The sequence below is a fragment of the Carassius auratus genome, chromosome 6 (genome assembly GCF_003368295.1).
Source record: "Carassius auratus strain Wakin chromosome 6, ASM336829v1, whole genome shotgun sequence".
Lineage (NCBI taxonomy): Eukaryota > Metazoa > Chordata > Actinopteri > Cypriniformes > Cyprinidae > Carassius > Carassius auratus.
Window position 1 is genome coordinate 7,499,013 of NC_039248.1, and position 18,114 is coordinate 7,517,126.

General features: G+C 37.5%; 2 protein-coding genes across 5 annotated transcripts in view; both read right to left on the reverse strand.

Moving 5' to 3' along the window:
• fmnl2b (formin-like 2b) overlaps positions 1 to 3,049 on the reverse strand; it is a 29,259-nt gene extending 26,210 nt beyond the window's left edge. For 3 of the 4 annotated variants that reach the window (XM_026259293.1, XM_026259289.1, XM_026259290.1), the window contains exon 1: positions 2,478 to 2,597. In XM_026259293.1, coding sequence (XP_026115078.1) covers positions 2,478 to 2,597 — 120 coding nt within the window. Of the gene's footprint in view, positions 1 to 2,477 lie in introns of all 4 variants that reach the window. The other variant, XM_026259291.1, reaches the window with a different exon arrangement.
• A 1,046-nt stretch (positions 3,050 to 4,095) lies between these two features.
• Positions 4,096 to 16,527, reverse strand: mylkb (myosin light chain kinase b). The gene is made up of 17 exons (XM_026259295.1): positions 15,617 to 16,527; positions 14,418 to 14,534; positions 14,132 to 14,197; positions 12,082 to 12,123; positions 11,766 to 11,893; positions 10,856 to 11,012; positions 10,352 to 10,657; positions 9,698 to 9,742; positions 9,499 to 9,589; positions 9,200 to 9,403; positions 8,432 to 8,649; positions 8,221 to 8,344; positions 7,191 to 7,343; positions 6,919 to 7,042; positions 6,724 to 6,814; positions 6,483 to 6,617; positions 4,096 to 5,387 (listed from the first exon to the last, which is right to left on the reverse strand). The coding sequence occupies exons 1-17, from the start codon at positions 16,266 to 16,268 to the stop codon at positions 5,134 to 5,136; spliced, it is 2,907 nt and encodes a 968-aa protein (XP_026115080.1). The 5' UTR covers positions 16,269 to 16,527; the 3' UTR covers positions 4,096 to 5,133.
• Positions 16,528 to 18,114: the final 1,587 nt, after the last annotated feature.

Genomic DNA, 18,114 nt, shown 5'->3' on the forward strand with positions numbered 1-18,114 from the left:
GCACACAATCCACGTTGCTTGAGGTCCAGTGTCAAGTTTCCACAGTCAGTGATGGTTTGAGGTGCCATGTCATCTGCTGGTGTTGGTCCACTGTGTTTGCTGAGGTCCAAGGTCAACCCAACAATGCAGTAGAGCTGAAGGCCACTATCAGAGCAACCTGGATTCTCATAACACCTAAGCAGTGCCACAGACTGAACGATTCCATGCCACGCCGCATTGCTGCAGTAATTCAGGCAAAAGGAGCCCCAACTAAGTATTGAGTGCTGTACATGTTCATACTTTTCAGTTGGCAAGATTTCTCAAAATCCTTTTTTGTATTGGTCTTAGGTATTGGTCTTGAGAATATTCAAATTTTCTGAGATACCGAATTTGGGATTTTCCTTAGTTGTCAGTTATAATCATCAAAAAAAAAAAACAAAAAAAAAAAAACATTTGAAATATTTCAGTCTGTGTACAATGAATAAATATAATATACAAGTTTCACTTTTTGAATGGAATTGGTGAAATAAATCAACTTTTTGATGATATTCTAATTAAGCACCTGTATGCTTATTTTGTACAAATTTTAAAGGGTTAGTTCACCCAAAACAAAGGAAAATTCTGTCATTAATTACTCACAAAGACATTGGTAAAATAGTCCATGTGACATCAGTGGTTCAACCATAATTTTACAAAGCTACGAGAATGCTTTTTGTGTGCAAAGAAAAAAAATAATAACATAACTTATTCAGCAGTTCTTCTCCCCGAGTTAACGTCTTACGCCATTTTAAAGAGTAACCCAGAACGTTATCAACGAAATGAGCGTTGTTTATGTTCAAGCATGCGCGTGCTTTCGCATAACGTAATAAGCGCTGTTTACATTCAGCAGAGAGGGCACACATGCTGAACATAAACAAAGCTCATTACGTTGATTACATTCTGGGGTACTCTCCAAAATGTAATTCATGAGTAATTAATAAGTAATTAATGACAATTTTCATTTTGGGGTAAAAAAAAAAAAAATCTCTTTAAGTAATATAATGGATCGCTAGAATCGGTTTAATCCTTTGATTTAATTTAAATTATATTTAAATTAATTTAACTGAGCCCATCAAAGATAACTCACTGAAACATAGTTCCTCATGCATTTTGCTGGTTACTTTCTGTTCTTCTATTTGGGCATAATAAGTCAAGCCCAAGTCTGATTAAATGATTAATGAGAGAAAAGCTCTGGAAATCAAACAGTCTGAGCATCAAATGAAAACACAACAGCAGTGCCCAACATGTGGAAGAGGGTAAAGAGACTTGGGCTATAAAAGCCAACTCTATAGGGACAGAATTTGTGATGCAAATCTGAGAAAATGAGGCAACATTAAAAGATTTGCATTCACTCCCCCCACTCGGTTTCTCCTCTCTTAGGCACAAATACAGACACAAACAGACAGACGTGCCCACACACATGCACGATGCACACATGGCATGAAGTGGTTATGCTGATTTGCAGACTTTTGATTCTCAATGCACTGATTAGATCATGAGTGTTCAGAGGGCAGGTCTCTAATGTAAGCAAATTACTTGTGTCTGTCTGGAGGACACCCTGAAAATCCAATCAGGGAGATAAGCAACAGATGACCTGTTCTAAGTGCATTGATTAAAGACCCTTGAGAACTTCGCATGTAAAGCTTGTCAAAAGAATGTGGTTTTGACATTAATCAAGGCACTGTAATTATAGACATGAACAGGAACAGCTAACATCAATAAGAAAACAGGTCTTATCAAAGTCAAATGGTATAATACAGAGACAGGTAGTTACACCTTATTGATTTCCAAAAGGAAATTTAGGGTCTCTGGGGAGAAATCTGTACCACTCCAAATGTCATTTTAATAGACTGCAAGCTATATTCTGATAAGATAATTAAATCACAGGGTAGATATCATGTATATCCCCCAAGACATTATCTTGAAGAGCCCTTGCTGGCAAACTGGAGCATTTCAGAACCCATTAAAGACAACAATCAGACAGGTTGTGCCAATGGCTGAAATATCAACCAACAAGACTGACATTGTATCTCTTTCTGTATCCAAATAAGTAAATTTACTTTTGATACCACGGGGGTTATTGCTCATGTTCAAACACCTAAAAAATATTTAAAAGTAAATGCAGGGAACACGCTGGCCTACAGAGCACGTTGCGATGACTGGATTAAGGACAGACTCCTTAAATCATACATGAACGCATATTCACTGCGATAAGCAAGCAAGTGTGCAAGCTCACAATTCTGGTGACGCTAAAGCAGATGAAAAACCCAAAGGATTCCACATTAAAGGTGCCGCGCGCCTGCAATCAGTAGCTATCATGCTCGCGCAAACAGCATCAAAGCAATGCACACTGCCAACCGCACACAATAGAGGCGTGTGTGCTGGCGTGGACTGCCAGCTTCCATACTAGTTGTGCACATGATACACTTACGGCTTTTGAGGATATCAATTAAATTTACCAGTGCGATGGCAAATCTCTCCTCCAGTTCGGCCGGGTCCGGCATGGGCAGTTTAGGGGGTTTGCTGCCCCTCGCCCTGAAATCTGTGAGATGAGCATCCATACTTTCTGCGTTCCCCATGTTTTGTCTGATGCCCAGCGACGGTAAACCCTTTGGAAAAACGTCCTCGGCACCAAAATGTAATCAAGAAAAAATCTATCAAAAAGGAAGTGCAGGCTTTTTATAGGTGACCAGACACCCTCTCCATCGATGCAAACCCGCAGAGCTCTGTATCAGATTAATAGCATCCCTACATTGTTAATCCGTATCTGTCGGGCCCTCCGTTCATTTTTAGAAGCTGTTGAGCATCGTTCACTCAGCGGCAGCGGCTCTGAAGCTGGGCGCATTTATCTGTATCATGCACAATAAATGCACCGCTGGAGGTTTGCGGCATGATAACGCGCATGGCTCGGACTCGGGCAGAGCAGTTAGTCCGCGCTGTGTGGACGATAACAGACGGACTTCGACAAAACGCAAACTCCCTCATTCAATCCCCGACACAATGAAGTCTTTCAGCACCAATCCCCCGCTGGGGAGTGCCAAAAAGCCATGCTGAGTAGTCTTGGGGGAGGCAATGTTTTGTTCTGTTGCATGCTGGTATTTGTAGTTTGGACAGAACAGCTAAAACTCCGACTCCTAAAAGTACTACATTTATTGTAGGGTATTGTAAAAACGACCATGATCATGGTATAAGGCTGTACATTATTTTATCCCCCTTTTTTTTTTTTTTTTACATGTAGGTTATGTTTCTTCAAAATCTTCAACGTTTCCCTTCATAACACTCGTTGGAATTTAGTACATTTTGAGGGAAAAGAAGGAAATTATAATAAATGTTTTAGTATGAATTTAAGTTAGAATTACAGCGAAAATATATATTATGCTGATAGTCTTTTATTTTATGTTTAACAAGGCAATGATGCCGTTTTAAGTAATAAAAAGTAGCACTTGTAATACTTTGTTGAAAGTGTTAGGCTGTAATGTTTTCAGCATTATGTAAATGTGATATGTTTTTATCACCATATGACATTACCTGTGTGATTAATATTATATGATATATTTTAATGTATAAATTATTATATTTTTGCAGTAACAATCAGATTTTAATAGCTTAAATAGGTTAGTATATAGGCATTAGCTATATAAACATATGTAAAAGCCTAATGTTAAATTTAGTAAATTGCTCCTGTGGTCATCTGTCAAGACCTGAAGGAATGCTGATTCCTCTCCAAATATTGCAATAATTCCAGTGAAATTAAACTGTGGTAACATTTTTTTTTTAACCCAGTTAAATATAACTATACAGTACAAAATAAGATAACATGTGGTACTCGTGAACAGTCATAAAAATTTACTTTTTTTTTAAGTACACTCAAGCAGTATTTTATTTGATTAATACTAAGTTGTTGAAAAAAAAATCCTTTCAAAAGCGCTCTTTCAAAAGAGTTCTTTTTCGCAAGGTTCATGCTGTGCTTTGAACTGCATGAAAAAGAAATAGTTCCGTTGCATGCCAATATGATTAAAATCTGCATCTCTAAATAACTGCAATTTTGACAAACAAACAACATAAGTGTCACAAAAGCACAGAAGGGAAATACTTTATTTATATGTCAACTGTTCAGAAATTCACTGTCAATTATGCTGATTAAACCAAAACTAACAAACAGGGCCAATCTTTTTTGTTGATTTGTGTTTTAAAGTTTTAATATACTACTTCTGATGTGATGGTAAATTTAAAGCATTATATGTGTAGTGAACATCAAAAAATAAGACAAAACAGCTCTAAGTTTTAATTCTATGACTAATTCATTCTCAGAGAAAAGTGCAGACACTCAAAGGCAGCAGAAGCCTGTATGGGGTTTATAAATATCATATGAGGAGTTGTATTGCAGGTTGCTGCAAAAATTCACCTCATTGCTCTGTCATGCAAGTGAATTAACTCAAAGAGGGCAAAACGAATTCAAAGTGCAAACAGCACAAACAGTCTAATAACGGTCACATTCTTCTATCAGCTACAGTTTCTAAACAACTGAATTAACTACAGTCAATCATTTAGCAACAATCATTCTTATAACTATTAAATAAAACATAATAATATAAGCATTAGTTAATATTTTCGTACAGTAATGTCTCCAAAAGTATTTCAACTGTCTTCATATTGATTCCAATACCATATAGAGTAGACTAGCTTTATTTGAAGAAGCTCTGTCGTGTTTATACCACTAGAGAGCACTGCAGTGCAGACCTAAATTGTCAAAGTATACTGACTCGCAAAATTAATGACATGGATGAAATCAGTATGATAAAACAAGTGGTGGATTTTTTTCATTGCTATACAGACATATAGTTGTCACATTTAGTTTTGTAGTTCCTTTTGGTAAATCAGTCGGGACACTTGTCCGGACACAATGGCACAAGATGGAATGTCTTTGATCTTGGCAAACAGTTTTACCCCAAAACAGTTGCTCTTTCCAAATTATTCTAGGCAGTAAGAAGAAATATGGAGATGGTGTAAAAAAAAGAAGAAAAATCCAAATGTGTAAAATGTTTAAGATATTCATAGTTCCTGTGCTATTCAGTCATTCTCCTTCTCTATCTCACATCATTTTCACTTCTCCATTCAGTCTTCTTCCTCTCCTTCAGCGTCACCCTCGCCTTCCTCCTCCTGCATAAACTCCACCATCAGTTCAGCAGTACAGGTGGCTTCTCCCAAACTGTTGACGGCTTTGCAGGTGTACTTGGCATCATCATCAGGACAGACCTCTGAGATCACCAGGCTACAGTGGCCGTCCTCTTCATAGTCAATCTGGAAGTGACGCGTCTCCTTAATAGGCTGGTCTTCCTTGTACCACACAACCTCGGGGTCTGGGTAGCCTTTGTGACACAGTAAAGAACAGTAACAAATTGAAGACACAGTGAAACTGTAACAAATGAAAAATGCAAGAGCAAGTGGATCACACAACAACAGTCATTGAACTAAGGTCTACCAACAATTAACCAAAAGGACATACTGTAGCATTTAAATATCAATATGCAGAGTAGTGGATCATAATAAGTGTCAACACGCTGAATCATACCCAGGGCTAATTTGTAAATTTTCTGACTTATTATGATCAAATTGCCAAGCTTTTTATATTATTTGTGACTTTTGAACATCACCATATTAAAGGGAGAGAAGGTAGACACAAAATCCTCACAGTATTGTTAATAAGGAAATGGATAGGTAGAGAAAAGGATAACCGTTTTCATTTTAAATCCTAAAGGAGATTAAAATAACAATACTTTTTAAAAATATACTTTTTTTTTTTTTTAACTGCTCAACCAAATGGCTAATGGCTAAGAACTAATAATAAGGTTATATTATAGCTGATAATGTTTGCATGTACAAAAAAACATGTACAAATAGTGTTTTGTTGCATTAGGATTAAATAATTTTTTCTTAAATTAAGTAATTACATTTTATAATTCATAACAAATTCATATTTATAATTTTAACGAAATCCCTTCAGTCCCTAAAATATGTTGAGACACCATAAAGGCATTTATTTTTCTTTAGCATCCAACAACAATATTACATTTTAATAAAAACCTGGAATTTCACTACAAACTAAACTAAAGTATATACCTTTCAGAAGTTTAGAGTAAGAAAACGAATACATGTATTCAGCAAGGATGCATTAAATTGATCAAAAGTGACAGTAAAGATATTTATTTAAACTTAAGGGTTAAGAGCAGAAGAATTATTACTCAGCATAATAGTTCCATGCCAGCGCAGTACCTCTTTTGCATTAAAAACTACTGTCAAGACTTATCAAAGACAAATTTTTACTAAAGAAAAAACATGTCTTAACTGCATGCACCTGGGTCCGTATTCTTGAAGAACCATTCCAATTGCCGCTTTTATGGGATTGTGTTCTCACCTATTTTTATACAGTCTATGGTTCTTACGCTAGTATAAAGGGTCATTACCCTCAATCTTGCAGTCAAAGCGGGCAGCACTGCCTTCCACCACTTCTACATCCTGAATGACAGAGGAGAAGGTGGGGGCCACAGGGGTGTGGTTTTCATCCTCCACACTCTCAAGAAACGAAGCAGGAGGCTCTTCTGAACACAAACACATTTATTAATGTGTAATTAACATTTTAACATATATGACATTCAATATACAATGTTCAGCATCAATATTGAAAACTGGTTGCTGGACCTTTACCATCAGTCGGGGAACTTTTCTTTGGACCGATTCCTCCCAACATCCCCATAGAGCTGAACCTGGAGATGGCTCGCACTGCATTCCCTGTTTTCTGCACAGACACTCACAAACATGAAGAAAACGGTTTCCCATATAACTCATAGAAATGGATTCTTTGTCTAACAAATAAATTAAAATAAACGCCAGTGCTTTCACCTGCCAGCGGCGTCTCAGGATGTACTTCTTCATCCTCTCTTTGGACAGTTGTTTAGCCTCCATATTTTTGGTGTCCTGTTTGAGCCAAGAGTGCTCTAAACACTGAGCGCAGGTTAGTCTGGCCCTATAGAGTGGCATTTATAGGGACACAGAGTTAATATCAAATGCTTAAAATCCTTTCATCACTATTCAGGATTAATTCATACATTTGAGTGATAAGTTTCTTAATAAGCTCAAATTACACCCTGCATTTACAAGGACATGAAGCTTACCTCATGTCCTTTTTTAGGAGACTGCTGATGAAGTCTTTGGCCTGATCTGAAATCTCATCAAATGCCTCATCCTCAAAATCCCAGGTGGCTGAGGTGACATTGGCAAGAGTTTCATTGTCATTGTCTCCCATGAATGGAGAGAGACCACTGACACTGAGGGTAAACAAGAGGAAGGGTATTAGGCAATAATCTCTCGTTCTGTTAGCGCACATTCAACCAAAATATGATGTAAGGTACAACAAAAAGCATCCCTTAAGGCAAATGTTTTATTTATTAAGACATTTTTTTAAACACTTTTTTTTAAATTCCAAAAGGACACATTACGTTTATCATTTTATTTTGATCAAATAAATGCAACCTTTGTGAGAATAAGAGGCTTCTTTAATAAACATAAAACTTTTGGACGGTAATGTATATATTCTGTATATATTCATATTTTTTGATTATGGTGTTACATATTCAGTGCAGTTCTGTAAAAAAAAGAAAAGCTAAACATCTTATAGATAGTGTAGATAGTTTATAGATAGTAATGAAGTCATACAGTTTAAAGTAGAGGCGGTAGTTAAGGATATAGAGGCAATGTTTAGTGGATTTTAATGTTTAGTTCTCATCTGCACTATTTAAATGATAAATCAAGTTTAATCAGGACAATTTTGCAGTTCATAGCAACAAAACTATGTTTAGGAAAGGATCGAGCATTTAATTTTATTTGCATTCATTTTAATGGCTGTTTAGTGTTTTGGAAAAACGATCAAATCGAAAATGGCCTTTTAACACAGGGGGCATTAGCCTCTCGTAACCTGAAGATAAGAGTAACTGACACAAGTCGGTTTAAATATTTATACTTCACCTCCAAGGAATCTTATTTGTGTTTATGTGATAAATTGAAAAAGCAAGCTTGACAAGCGAGTTGTCTAAAAACTAATAATGGCCTTAAAAGGAAATGTTCCCAGTCCTCAGCATTGATTGGTTGTTAGTGACTGTCGGAGGAGTGATACCGATGTTGCTGAGATACTGATTTATCACTCACAGAATGTAACAGATGACGCCAATACTCCACATGTCTGTTGGGTAGCTGATAGCTTCGTAGTTGATCACTTCAGGAGCCACAAACTCAGGAGTTCCAAACAGAACTTTCAGAGAACCAGATTCCTCTGAAAACAGAAAAAAATCTAAATAAATTAAAACTGTGCCAGAAAGCCAGACGCTGTTTGTTTTTGCAGTTGTTTACGCTTGTTTACCTAGCCTTCGAGCAAGTCCAAAGTCAATGAGCTTGATCTTGCTTCCTGTCTTGTTGATACACATGATGTTCTCAGGTTTGAGGTCCAAGTGGACAATGCCCTGCTTGTGGATAAACTGGACGCCGTCAATGATCTGCAGCATGTACTTAATCACCTCTCGCTCAGTCAACTCGAAATCCTCATCAACGATTCGCTCAAACAACTCGCCGCCAGAAATCCTGCAGCCAATGGGGACCACAATGACATTATTGTTAAGCGACGCAAACCAATCACTGTCAGACTGCAATCTCAATGCATTGGAACTGTTTATGCACATTCCATTTAACAACCAGATGAGCAGTGTCTGGAGTGCTAAAGAATCCTCTTACAGTCAGGGAGATTTAATTCTGGGCTATTTTCCATCATGGCTGCCAAGCTGAAGCAGAGAGCATCCATGCTTTCTTCTCCCCACCTCCCTGTTTGTCTAGCTCACTATATAAGGACATGTGACACGCACTTCTCCCATCACAGGGTGCTGGATTTTACATTCCACTCTCGCCATAAAAAGCTAAACTAGTAGAATGATTTAAAGGTGTTGAAAAAACAACTAACAAACAATACAGCCTGTTCAAAGAAACCAGGCAGGACACACAAGGCAGGTTCACCAAAGTGACCTTATGTGAACACGGCTCCCAAACTGGAACATGGCCTACTCATGAAAGCTTTTATTTAGTTAACATGTATCATGTTAGTCTTTCGGCTTAAAAGATTGAGGATATAGGGACTCACATCTCCAAAACCATGACCATGTCAGATTTTCCCACAAAGGCGTCCACACATTGCACCAGCTTGGGGTGGTGGAGGCTGTTCATGATGTCAATCTCCTGCCTCACGTTTTCTTTTTCCTTCTGTGAGAATGCCTTGATGAACTTCCCTGCCCATACCTTCTTGGTGGACTTTTCCACAAGTTTGAAGACTTGACCAAATTTACCCCTTTTAGAAATAAGAGAAAGGCAATTGAAGAAACTGAAAGAAAGATTTATGGTGCAGTAAATCCAAAATGGTTATATTGATAATGCATCTCGTACGTTCCTAAGCGGTCCTCTATATCATAGAAATCCTTCACGCTGCAGTCTTTCTTAATCACCACATCTCTGTATTCTGGTTCTTTCTCCTCATCTGTGAAATGAACAGGATATGTATCAGCTTGACCATGTGGGAGTCATGTTATTAAACTTTGGATTTAGGAAGGATGGAATGGTGGGCTAATTGCTTTGAACTTCATACCATCATCAGAAACAGTGGCTCCAACTTCTTCCCCTTCCTTTTTCTCTGGAGAAAAGTATGAATGTTTTTTAAAGGTTTAGTCTTTAAGTAGTGCATCAGCTCATCAATAGTCTGAGACCACATGCAGTGAATATATATATGTGTATATATATGTGTATACAAAAAATATTGAAATAATTATACATTTACATGCATTGATGCATTTGATATAATACATTTCATATATAATATACAATGCAATGCATTTAATATTGATATATTAGACAAAGCTATGCATTTTAATTTAATTAATATAATATAAGATCATTGAACATAAACACACACACACAGTCAATTTGATAGACTATTGATACATGTGACACATTACATTTGATAACATACTGTATAACATTCATTATATTAATTTAGACATATAATATTATAAGACTTGAGTTTACGCCAATTTGAGTGATGCTGCCATAAAGGCAGGAGAAATTCAGAAATTAAAATCATTAACATTTTTATGATGATAGTAGAATGTGTTATGGAAATGCATGTATTATATCAAATAGGAATGCATAATGTAGGAATTCTCTCTAGTGGCTTCAGATTTTTGGTCCCCACTGATTCTTTTTCGATCAGTAGTAACACAATTAATCAGATGTTCTTTCTCACCTGTTACCTCCTCCACTCCCACTGTAATGGGCTCAGATTCTGCACTGGGCTCTCCAACTCCATACACATTAACAGCTCGAATGCGGAACTTGTACTGACGATCAGTGAGAAGGTTCTGGACGTGGTATGAGGTGCTGTTACAGGAGGTGAGGTCATTCCATGTGTTGTCGATCGAATTCCAGATCTCCAGGTTGTAGGACTGGACAATGCTGCCTCCATCGTAGGTTGGGCCGTACCAGGAGAGGGTGAGCGAGGACTTGCGGATATCAGAGGCAGCAGGGATGCCGGCTGGGGGATCTGGCTTGTCTGGGACACAGATTTACATTGAAGAGGATAGCATTAGTTATATAGAAAGCAATGAATAGAAAGATAGGGAAACTACAAGACAATATGCTTTATGTTACTATGTTGTATCAAAGTGCTAAATACAGTCTCTCATATTTAAATCTTTCTCCATCCTGCTTCTCATTATGTGTCACTTCCTGTCTTTGCTTACTGTCATACCTACGATAGTGAGGTTGAGTGAGGCCTGCTTGGTACCAAATTTATTCTGCAGTTCAAGAGTGTAGCAACCACAGTGGTCTTGGTCACTCGCTGCGATTGTCAGGTGGCTGCTGTTCTCGGTGGTCTCTATGGAAATGCCCCCACTTCCTGGCTGGATCTAAACAGGAGAAGAGTATACAATGTATATAGGACTTTAAGGCTTTTAGGCATTTATTTTCTTATTTTCACCTCTTCTTTAACCACATTTACATCAAACATATGAACCAAGTGATCATGAAATCCGATCCCTTATTTAGTAGTTTTTCCAAATTATTATCTTTTTGTCTTAATCTCTAGGAAACAACACGTAAAGATCACAATAGACAACAGCAACACCGTCCTCCTCTCATTTCACCTTCTGTCATCTAACATTGGTTCCCAAAGTGAGTTTTGCATAATCTCTGCTTCATTGTATACATTAATGTATCAGTTTAAGTGTTTTGTACTTCGACGGTCTCTGATTCCACTGTGCATCTCTATACTTGCTGAATCACAAAAACCAAACATGCTAATGACACAAATAATGTGAGTCTGCTCACTGTGTGAGAGTGGCAGCGAAAATGAAATGCTTGTGCAACCTGGAGGTTTCAGTCTCCTGTTAAAGTTAACAGGTGGGGTATTCAGTAGCACTTTATTTTAAGGTCCAACCCTCAATAAACTCCTAATTTTTGCTTATGTTAATAAGGAAGTTGTTAAGTTTGTATATTGGGTAGGATTAGGGATGTAGAATATGGTCATGCAATAGATGTGCTTTATAAGAACTAATAAACAGCCGATAAGGCATGATAATAAGCAACTTGTAAAAAGTGAGAATTGTCTCAGTTCATCATTGAATTCATCTGTCATTACATACTCTCTGTCCTTTTCCTACCGGCTTTTTAAATTTGAGCCAGGTGCAAGTTATGGGTGCAGTCCCTCCAAAGTTGCCCAACAGCTCCACCTTTTCTCCCGCCCTGATCTTCTGATCCCCAGGGAACTGCAGAAACTGTGGCGGAGAACCTGCATGGCATCATAAGCAAACATGGGTTCATATTCAGCACAAATAGTTATTCCGTATTTTCTCTCTCTGTCTGTCTACTATCAGAATTCTGCAAGACAGCTTATCACACAAGAACGTGTCTCTGTACATGGCCTTCAGATCAAATATTTCTTGGGCCATATAAGGGATAATGGGAGAGTAATCTTACCCTGTTTGGCAGGAGCTGGTTTCTTCTTTATTCTGGCTTCATCTGCAGAAGAGCGAGAGAGCATGTATTGACATAAGATAGCATCTAATGCAGCAGTGGTCTACTATGTACATTTTTAGCTAAACATATTTACATAATTATTAAAATAAACATTTCTATAAAGGGACGGTTTAGCCAAATATGCTCATAGTTTTCTCCTCCTCGTGCTGGCTGAAATGTGTATGACTTTCTTTCTTCTACAGAACACAAAATAAGATATTCTAAAGAATGTTGGCAACCATACAGTTTCGATTACCATCGACTTTCATGGAATAAAAGAAACATTTCCCAAAATATCTTCTGTTGTGTTACATAAAAAAAGCATAAATAATGATTTTAGAAGGAATTATGACAGTATTTTGCAGCTTCAAATTGAATAATGGTAAACTTTAAATTATTATGCTTTCATACCACCATTAAAAAAATAGCATTGGTTATATGTACGTTAATAGCCAATAGTTAGATTGTAGGGATTTTACATTTTCTTTTCTTCCTTATTAAATTGATAAATAACAAACTTGATAAATAATAAACAATGAAACATAAACAATAAATAATAAACAATGAAAAAAAAACCAGTAATCAAACCATGTTTTCATGAAATTAAATTTTACACCATTTCAAAGGAAATAACTGGTCAACATTCATCTGAGAACTGACAGGAGTTCTAAGGAAACTGATCAGCATCCAGAGAGAGAGTTTCTGAGTGGACACTGTGTCTTGCTGGAATTCCCCTTATACGGACATGCTAAATATAGGGTCTCCAAGATCCAGGAAGCAGTGGCTCTCTCTCTCCACTATTTATTTAAGGTTTGATCGCCGTCAAGAAACAATGCAACATGTAAACCCCACTAATACTCCAGCACACTCCAAACAGAGAGACTGAGAAAGGGGGAGAACAGGGGCGAGGAAGACAGAGAGGACAGTCAGATCTTTATGTGTTTCAGCTCACAGAAGTCTACCATTTTAGGCCTTCTCTTCGTCCTCAGTTGCTTCTTTCCTATCTTTCATTTTCTCTCTTATGCTTGGAGAGACCTGAACTTTTTCCACAAGCACTGTGAGAATAAGATGTACTCTGTTCTGGTATTCGCCAGTAACATGATTTTCGTGCACTGAATTGTAAATCACTTTGACATTGTTTGTTAAGAGCATAACTGCAATGTAAATGTGAACCATTTAGAGGCTGCTATATGCTTATGAAATACTAGAAGACTAAATGCAGCAGTACAACTGGTTGCCTATTGTTGCAAAACAACATCGGCTGAGTTTATTTTCTACTCTATCGTGATCACATGGATTAAAATGTAGGATCTAGTGTGACCATTGTGTTAAAAGCTGGAACAAAACAAACAGGCAAACCATTTGAGCACTATAGATACAATCTGCCATCAGATACTGTGGGATGGAAATCCTCTTTGGGAGTCTATATAGAGTGCGCGTGATGACTATTGTTCCCATCTTTAAGGTCAACTTCTCAGATTTCAGATTGTTTACAAGATTTCACTATATTATTGCCCAGCTCTTTATATAAAGTATGTCCAACTTTGTCTGCATATTTATCCACATATATACTTATGTAATCCAATATCTCAACTGCTTGTATCATCACAAAATGTAAAGTATATTATCACTCAGCTCTAATTTAATGAATGCGTCTATAAAGCATGACCCGACTTGATTTTAATTTAAAGGTGCTTTTATGAATGAACAGTTCACCTAGATATGAAAATTCTGTTGTTGTTTACTAATCCTCATTTTGAAACCTGAATGGCTGTCAGTTTTCAGTTTTTTTGTTGTTGTTGTTATTATTATCTTAATCCATACACTTTAATATGGAAGAGAGCAGCTTGAACATTCTTCAAAATGTCTCCTTTTACTAATGGAAGACAAGCTGATGATCACGATTTGGAAATTACATGAGGTTGAGTTACAGATTAATGACATTTCATTCCTTTATAAATAAACTACTAACATCACAAGTAAACAGGCCACAGCATGTGTCCTCACTCACTTTCTGTAGTGGGAGTTGCAGAAGAGCTCTTCCTGTTTTTCTTATCTGCTGATGGGTCTGAGGGATCTAGAGGAATGCAAAAAACAAAACAACAACAACAACAACAACAACAAAAAACTTAACAATAATTTCCCCCTTTTTTGTTTCAAATAAACCCTAATTATGAGTTTAGGAAGAATTTGTCATTGTTAGTGTTGCTGTTGGGTTACTGGTATTGCACTCTCACTTAATATTATATGTTTCCAATGACATGCATAAGGGGAAGTCTAGGAGACAGAACACTTACCATCTACAGTGACCATACAGGAACACTCTGCTTTACCATGTGCATTCTCAGCCTTACATGTGTAGCGTCCTTCGTCCTCTGGTAGAGCCTTGTCGATTGTAAGTGAACACTTTTCACCTGATGTAAAACAAGAGGTAGCATTTAATAACGAGTGCATATGACAACTGAATTGTTTTGTATTTTCAGCCTTATTATTAACTAAAAACTAAATGCAGGGTTAACATGGTTAAAAAACTCTTATGGCAGTTGAAACCCTTTACAGCTATTGAGGCTTGTCTCCGATAAAAAGGATACTTGATTTCCAAGGACAAAATATAATAATAATAATAATAAAAAAATAATAACATGGAATAGTCAACAGTTTTTTTTTCCATATTATCCAAAGGCTTCAAATTCTATAGTTCTCCATAAATATATATATATTTTTTAATGCAGATGATTCCATTAGCACAAATTATCTGAACCAGGGGCCGGTTTGTATATTTTTACACTTAAGAATTAAGTTAATAATATTTTGTATTCCTACCACACATCTTAGGAATGCTTATCTGAGACAAAACCAAACAAAAAAAGATTTTCACAAGAAATGTAAGATTAACACTTTCATAAATTAGCATTCCTACAAACAAAAAGAAGATTTTGATGAATCCATACCCTGCTTCCTCAACATAAAATTGACCAGAACAACCAAGAGCCTGAAGCACTGGATACTGTAGTGGTAGGGGACACCCATCACATCCCTGTTTGATTTAGACTCAGGGAATCCTCTATTGCTATTTCAGAACCTTCTAATTGTGACTTAGATCATCATTCTGTCTCATGTCAGTGGAAGGGGTTAGAGAGACCTTAAACCCTCAGATCAAATAACCTAACGTGAATGAGCTCAAAGAACCAAGATAACACTCACTGAGTGCTCCATTTGGCAGTGAATCAGCCTCAGCTTTAAGATCATTCCTCTCAGCATGTGATTTACAACACAGCTTAGAACTCTAAAGTAGGGACTTTAGGAAAAGAGGTTTTAAAGCTGTCCTCATCATTAAATTACTCTTTAGACCCAAGGTTATCGAATTTCATTGGAACTGTCTGTCACATTTAAACATCTATTAATCAAAAGAGATAAAAAACTGTGTAGAAAATACAAGATCAATAGTATTTGGCATTGTAAACTGTGAAAATGTCAAACGTATCTACTTTCATACCTTCCTGTGATATGACAATGAACTTGGATGCCTTCACTATTTTCCCATCAAGAATCCAGGTGATGACAGCTTTGGGGTCAGAGGTCACCTGACACTCTAACCTCAGTCTCTCTCCATCCAGCACAGTGATGTCACCGAGCGGCTGTTTGAAAACGGGCAGCTTTCTTGTATCCTTCTCTCCTCCATTCACAACTTTTGCCCCTTTGTCGTTTGTCTCTGTTATCTGTCCACCAGTTGTCTTCTTCTCTGGGCTGGCTTTCTCCTTTTTTTCAGTTGTCCCTGCATCAGTGCTGCTGGCTTTCTTCTCTGTCGTTGCGTTTTCCTTCATGTTAACCTTTTTATCAATTGCACCACCATTTACACCATTGACATCACTTTGCTTTTCCTTCTGTGGTGCCTTGGGCGCTAGCTTTGATGAATTCTGTTCATTTTTCTCAGTCTTCTCTGGTTCTGGTGCTTGCTTCTTATTCAGGATGGACCTGAAGTCTGAAGGTGTGCTGCTTGGAGGTGGCGTGGCAGCAGGTGCTTTGGGTGAACCATCTTTCTTGTTGAGCAATGACCTAAAGTCAACCTTTGTTGGGGTGCTTGTCTTGATCTCAGACCCTGGCTTAGGCCCCGAACGGGGCTTTAGAGCTGCCCTAAAGTCTGTCATCTGGCTTCCTTTCCTAACCTCTAGAAATTAAAACCAAATTTATGAAAGCTCTTTTTTGTCAGTCCCTCTCAGCTCCTTAAGTAGGGGTTTCTTCAAGCTGTAAATGAATACGGATGTCCAGTTGTATGAACGTTCCTTCACGATCCCACTGATCCAGTGACTTTGTGGAGGTCCTGTTCTGTCTGTGGTCACTGTGCAACTCTCTGCTCTCCCCCCTCAAACCACTGCTGGGACAACCCCTCTGGACCAGAATGAAAGAGGGAGGAGAGAATAAAGGGTAGAGAGAGGACATACAGAGGGAAGGAGAGAGATATGTGTGGGTGGGGAGTGGAATTGGAATGTTTAAAAGCTTAGACTCCATTCTATAATAGGTTAATTGGAGACGGGAACACATTTCATATCTGTGTGGCATCAAAGGGGAGCGCCATTGCCTTATTAGGGAAACACTTCCAGTGCATGGGCATCAACACAGCGGAACAGAGCTAGGAGGTAAACAGATGGCAAGATAGCATCAGAATCTGATACATTATTAGTATGCTAAGAACATAAATGCAGATAAACATCTTGAGTAACTTGATGTGGAGTTACGTTAACTGAAAGGCAAGAACTATTTAATAATTTGCAAAGAAAGAGAATCTCACTGTTTCTTTGGTGCTTGGACAGAAACCAGAAAATAAGTGTTCTGTTTATTCCGTGGGTGTTTCTTTGGATGCTCCTAACTTTTTGACCTCTCTATAAATGGGGGCCCCTCACTGGGCCAGTTCGAAGATGCATTTCACCAATCAGAGTTGAGTTGCATGTCTGCAACAGTTTATATTAAAATGTTACATGGGTAGCCTTATATGGCTATGAACCTATCTGTTACTCTTCTACTTGTGCGTGTGTGTGGAAGATGGACACATCATGGGAATGTCTCCTAGATAAAATAGCTTCCTGTGCTGTTTTGCTTCACCACAAAGTGAATTGGTGAGTGAATTTTCCATTGCTGCTGGTATTAAACAGTCAAACTCACATCTTTAAATGAATCTCCCTTATATTCTGTAAAAGTCCAGTCCTCAATGGCAATCCTATAGAGATCTTAGAGATAACCATAATGATGAAATGGGATATAATTTCATGAGGCATAAAGAACAGATCTGTTTGGGCACAGATGCTGACATCTGATGATTAGAAATACTTTTAAATAGGAGATTTGAAAACAAAGTCTCCTTTTGTGGGTTGGAAAAAGCTGGAAAACACATTACTATGGTGTGGGTTTTAAACTCTTGTCAGCAAAAGTCCAGATTCTATTGTTAACAACAAAACAATGGAAAAGGATACATCATGAAAAGTCCCTCGCTGCTTTGTTCTGGGAGTTTATCTTCGGCATTGGGGCAGGAACATTAACCAGACTTATAAGGAACAAACAAAAAGAGTATCTCATTTTTAACTGCCACCCATTTATGCGCTATCCTCAAGCTTTTCCACAGCTGTACTCTGCTATAAACATATCTCTTAGCTTGGAATCTATAAGCACACCTATTTTTTTACACTGTTATTAAACATACCACGGAGAAGACAGTTTTTAAAGCATTAATTGTGCAAAATAAAGCCAACTATCAAAGAGAAAGAAGGAAACCAGTAACTTTAGAACATTTCTTTTATTAACCTTTATTAAATTAAAGCTAATTTATTCATATAAGAAGTGCTAAGTTTAAAGGCAACATTTCACATATACTTTGCCAGTATTTATTTGCACAGGCCACAAACTGGTAAACTGTCTACTGTCTACAGGAAGCATTTATTATATAAATTAGCTTTGCTAAACATACAAAAACAGAAACAGTCCAACAATAATAATTTATTC

Bases quoted from the DNA above. Each gene is read 5' to 3' on its own strand.
- mylkb (XM_026259295.1), bottom strand. From the start codon at position 16,268: ATGACAGACTTTAGGGCAGCTCTAAAGCCCCGTTCGGGGCCTAAGCCA. The intron at 11,013-11,765 runs GTAGGAAAAGGA...TCTCCTGTTTAG, and splicing joins GGCTCAAATTTAAAAAGCCG to ATCCAGCCAGGAAGTGGGGG. The intron at 6,815-6,918 runs GTGAAAGCACTG...GTGTCTGTGCAG, and splicing joins TCCTGAGACGCCGCTGGCAG to AAAACAGGGAATGCAGTGCG.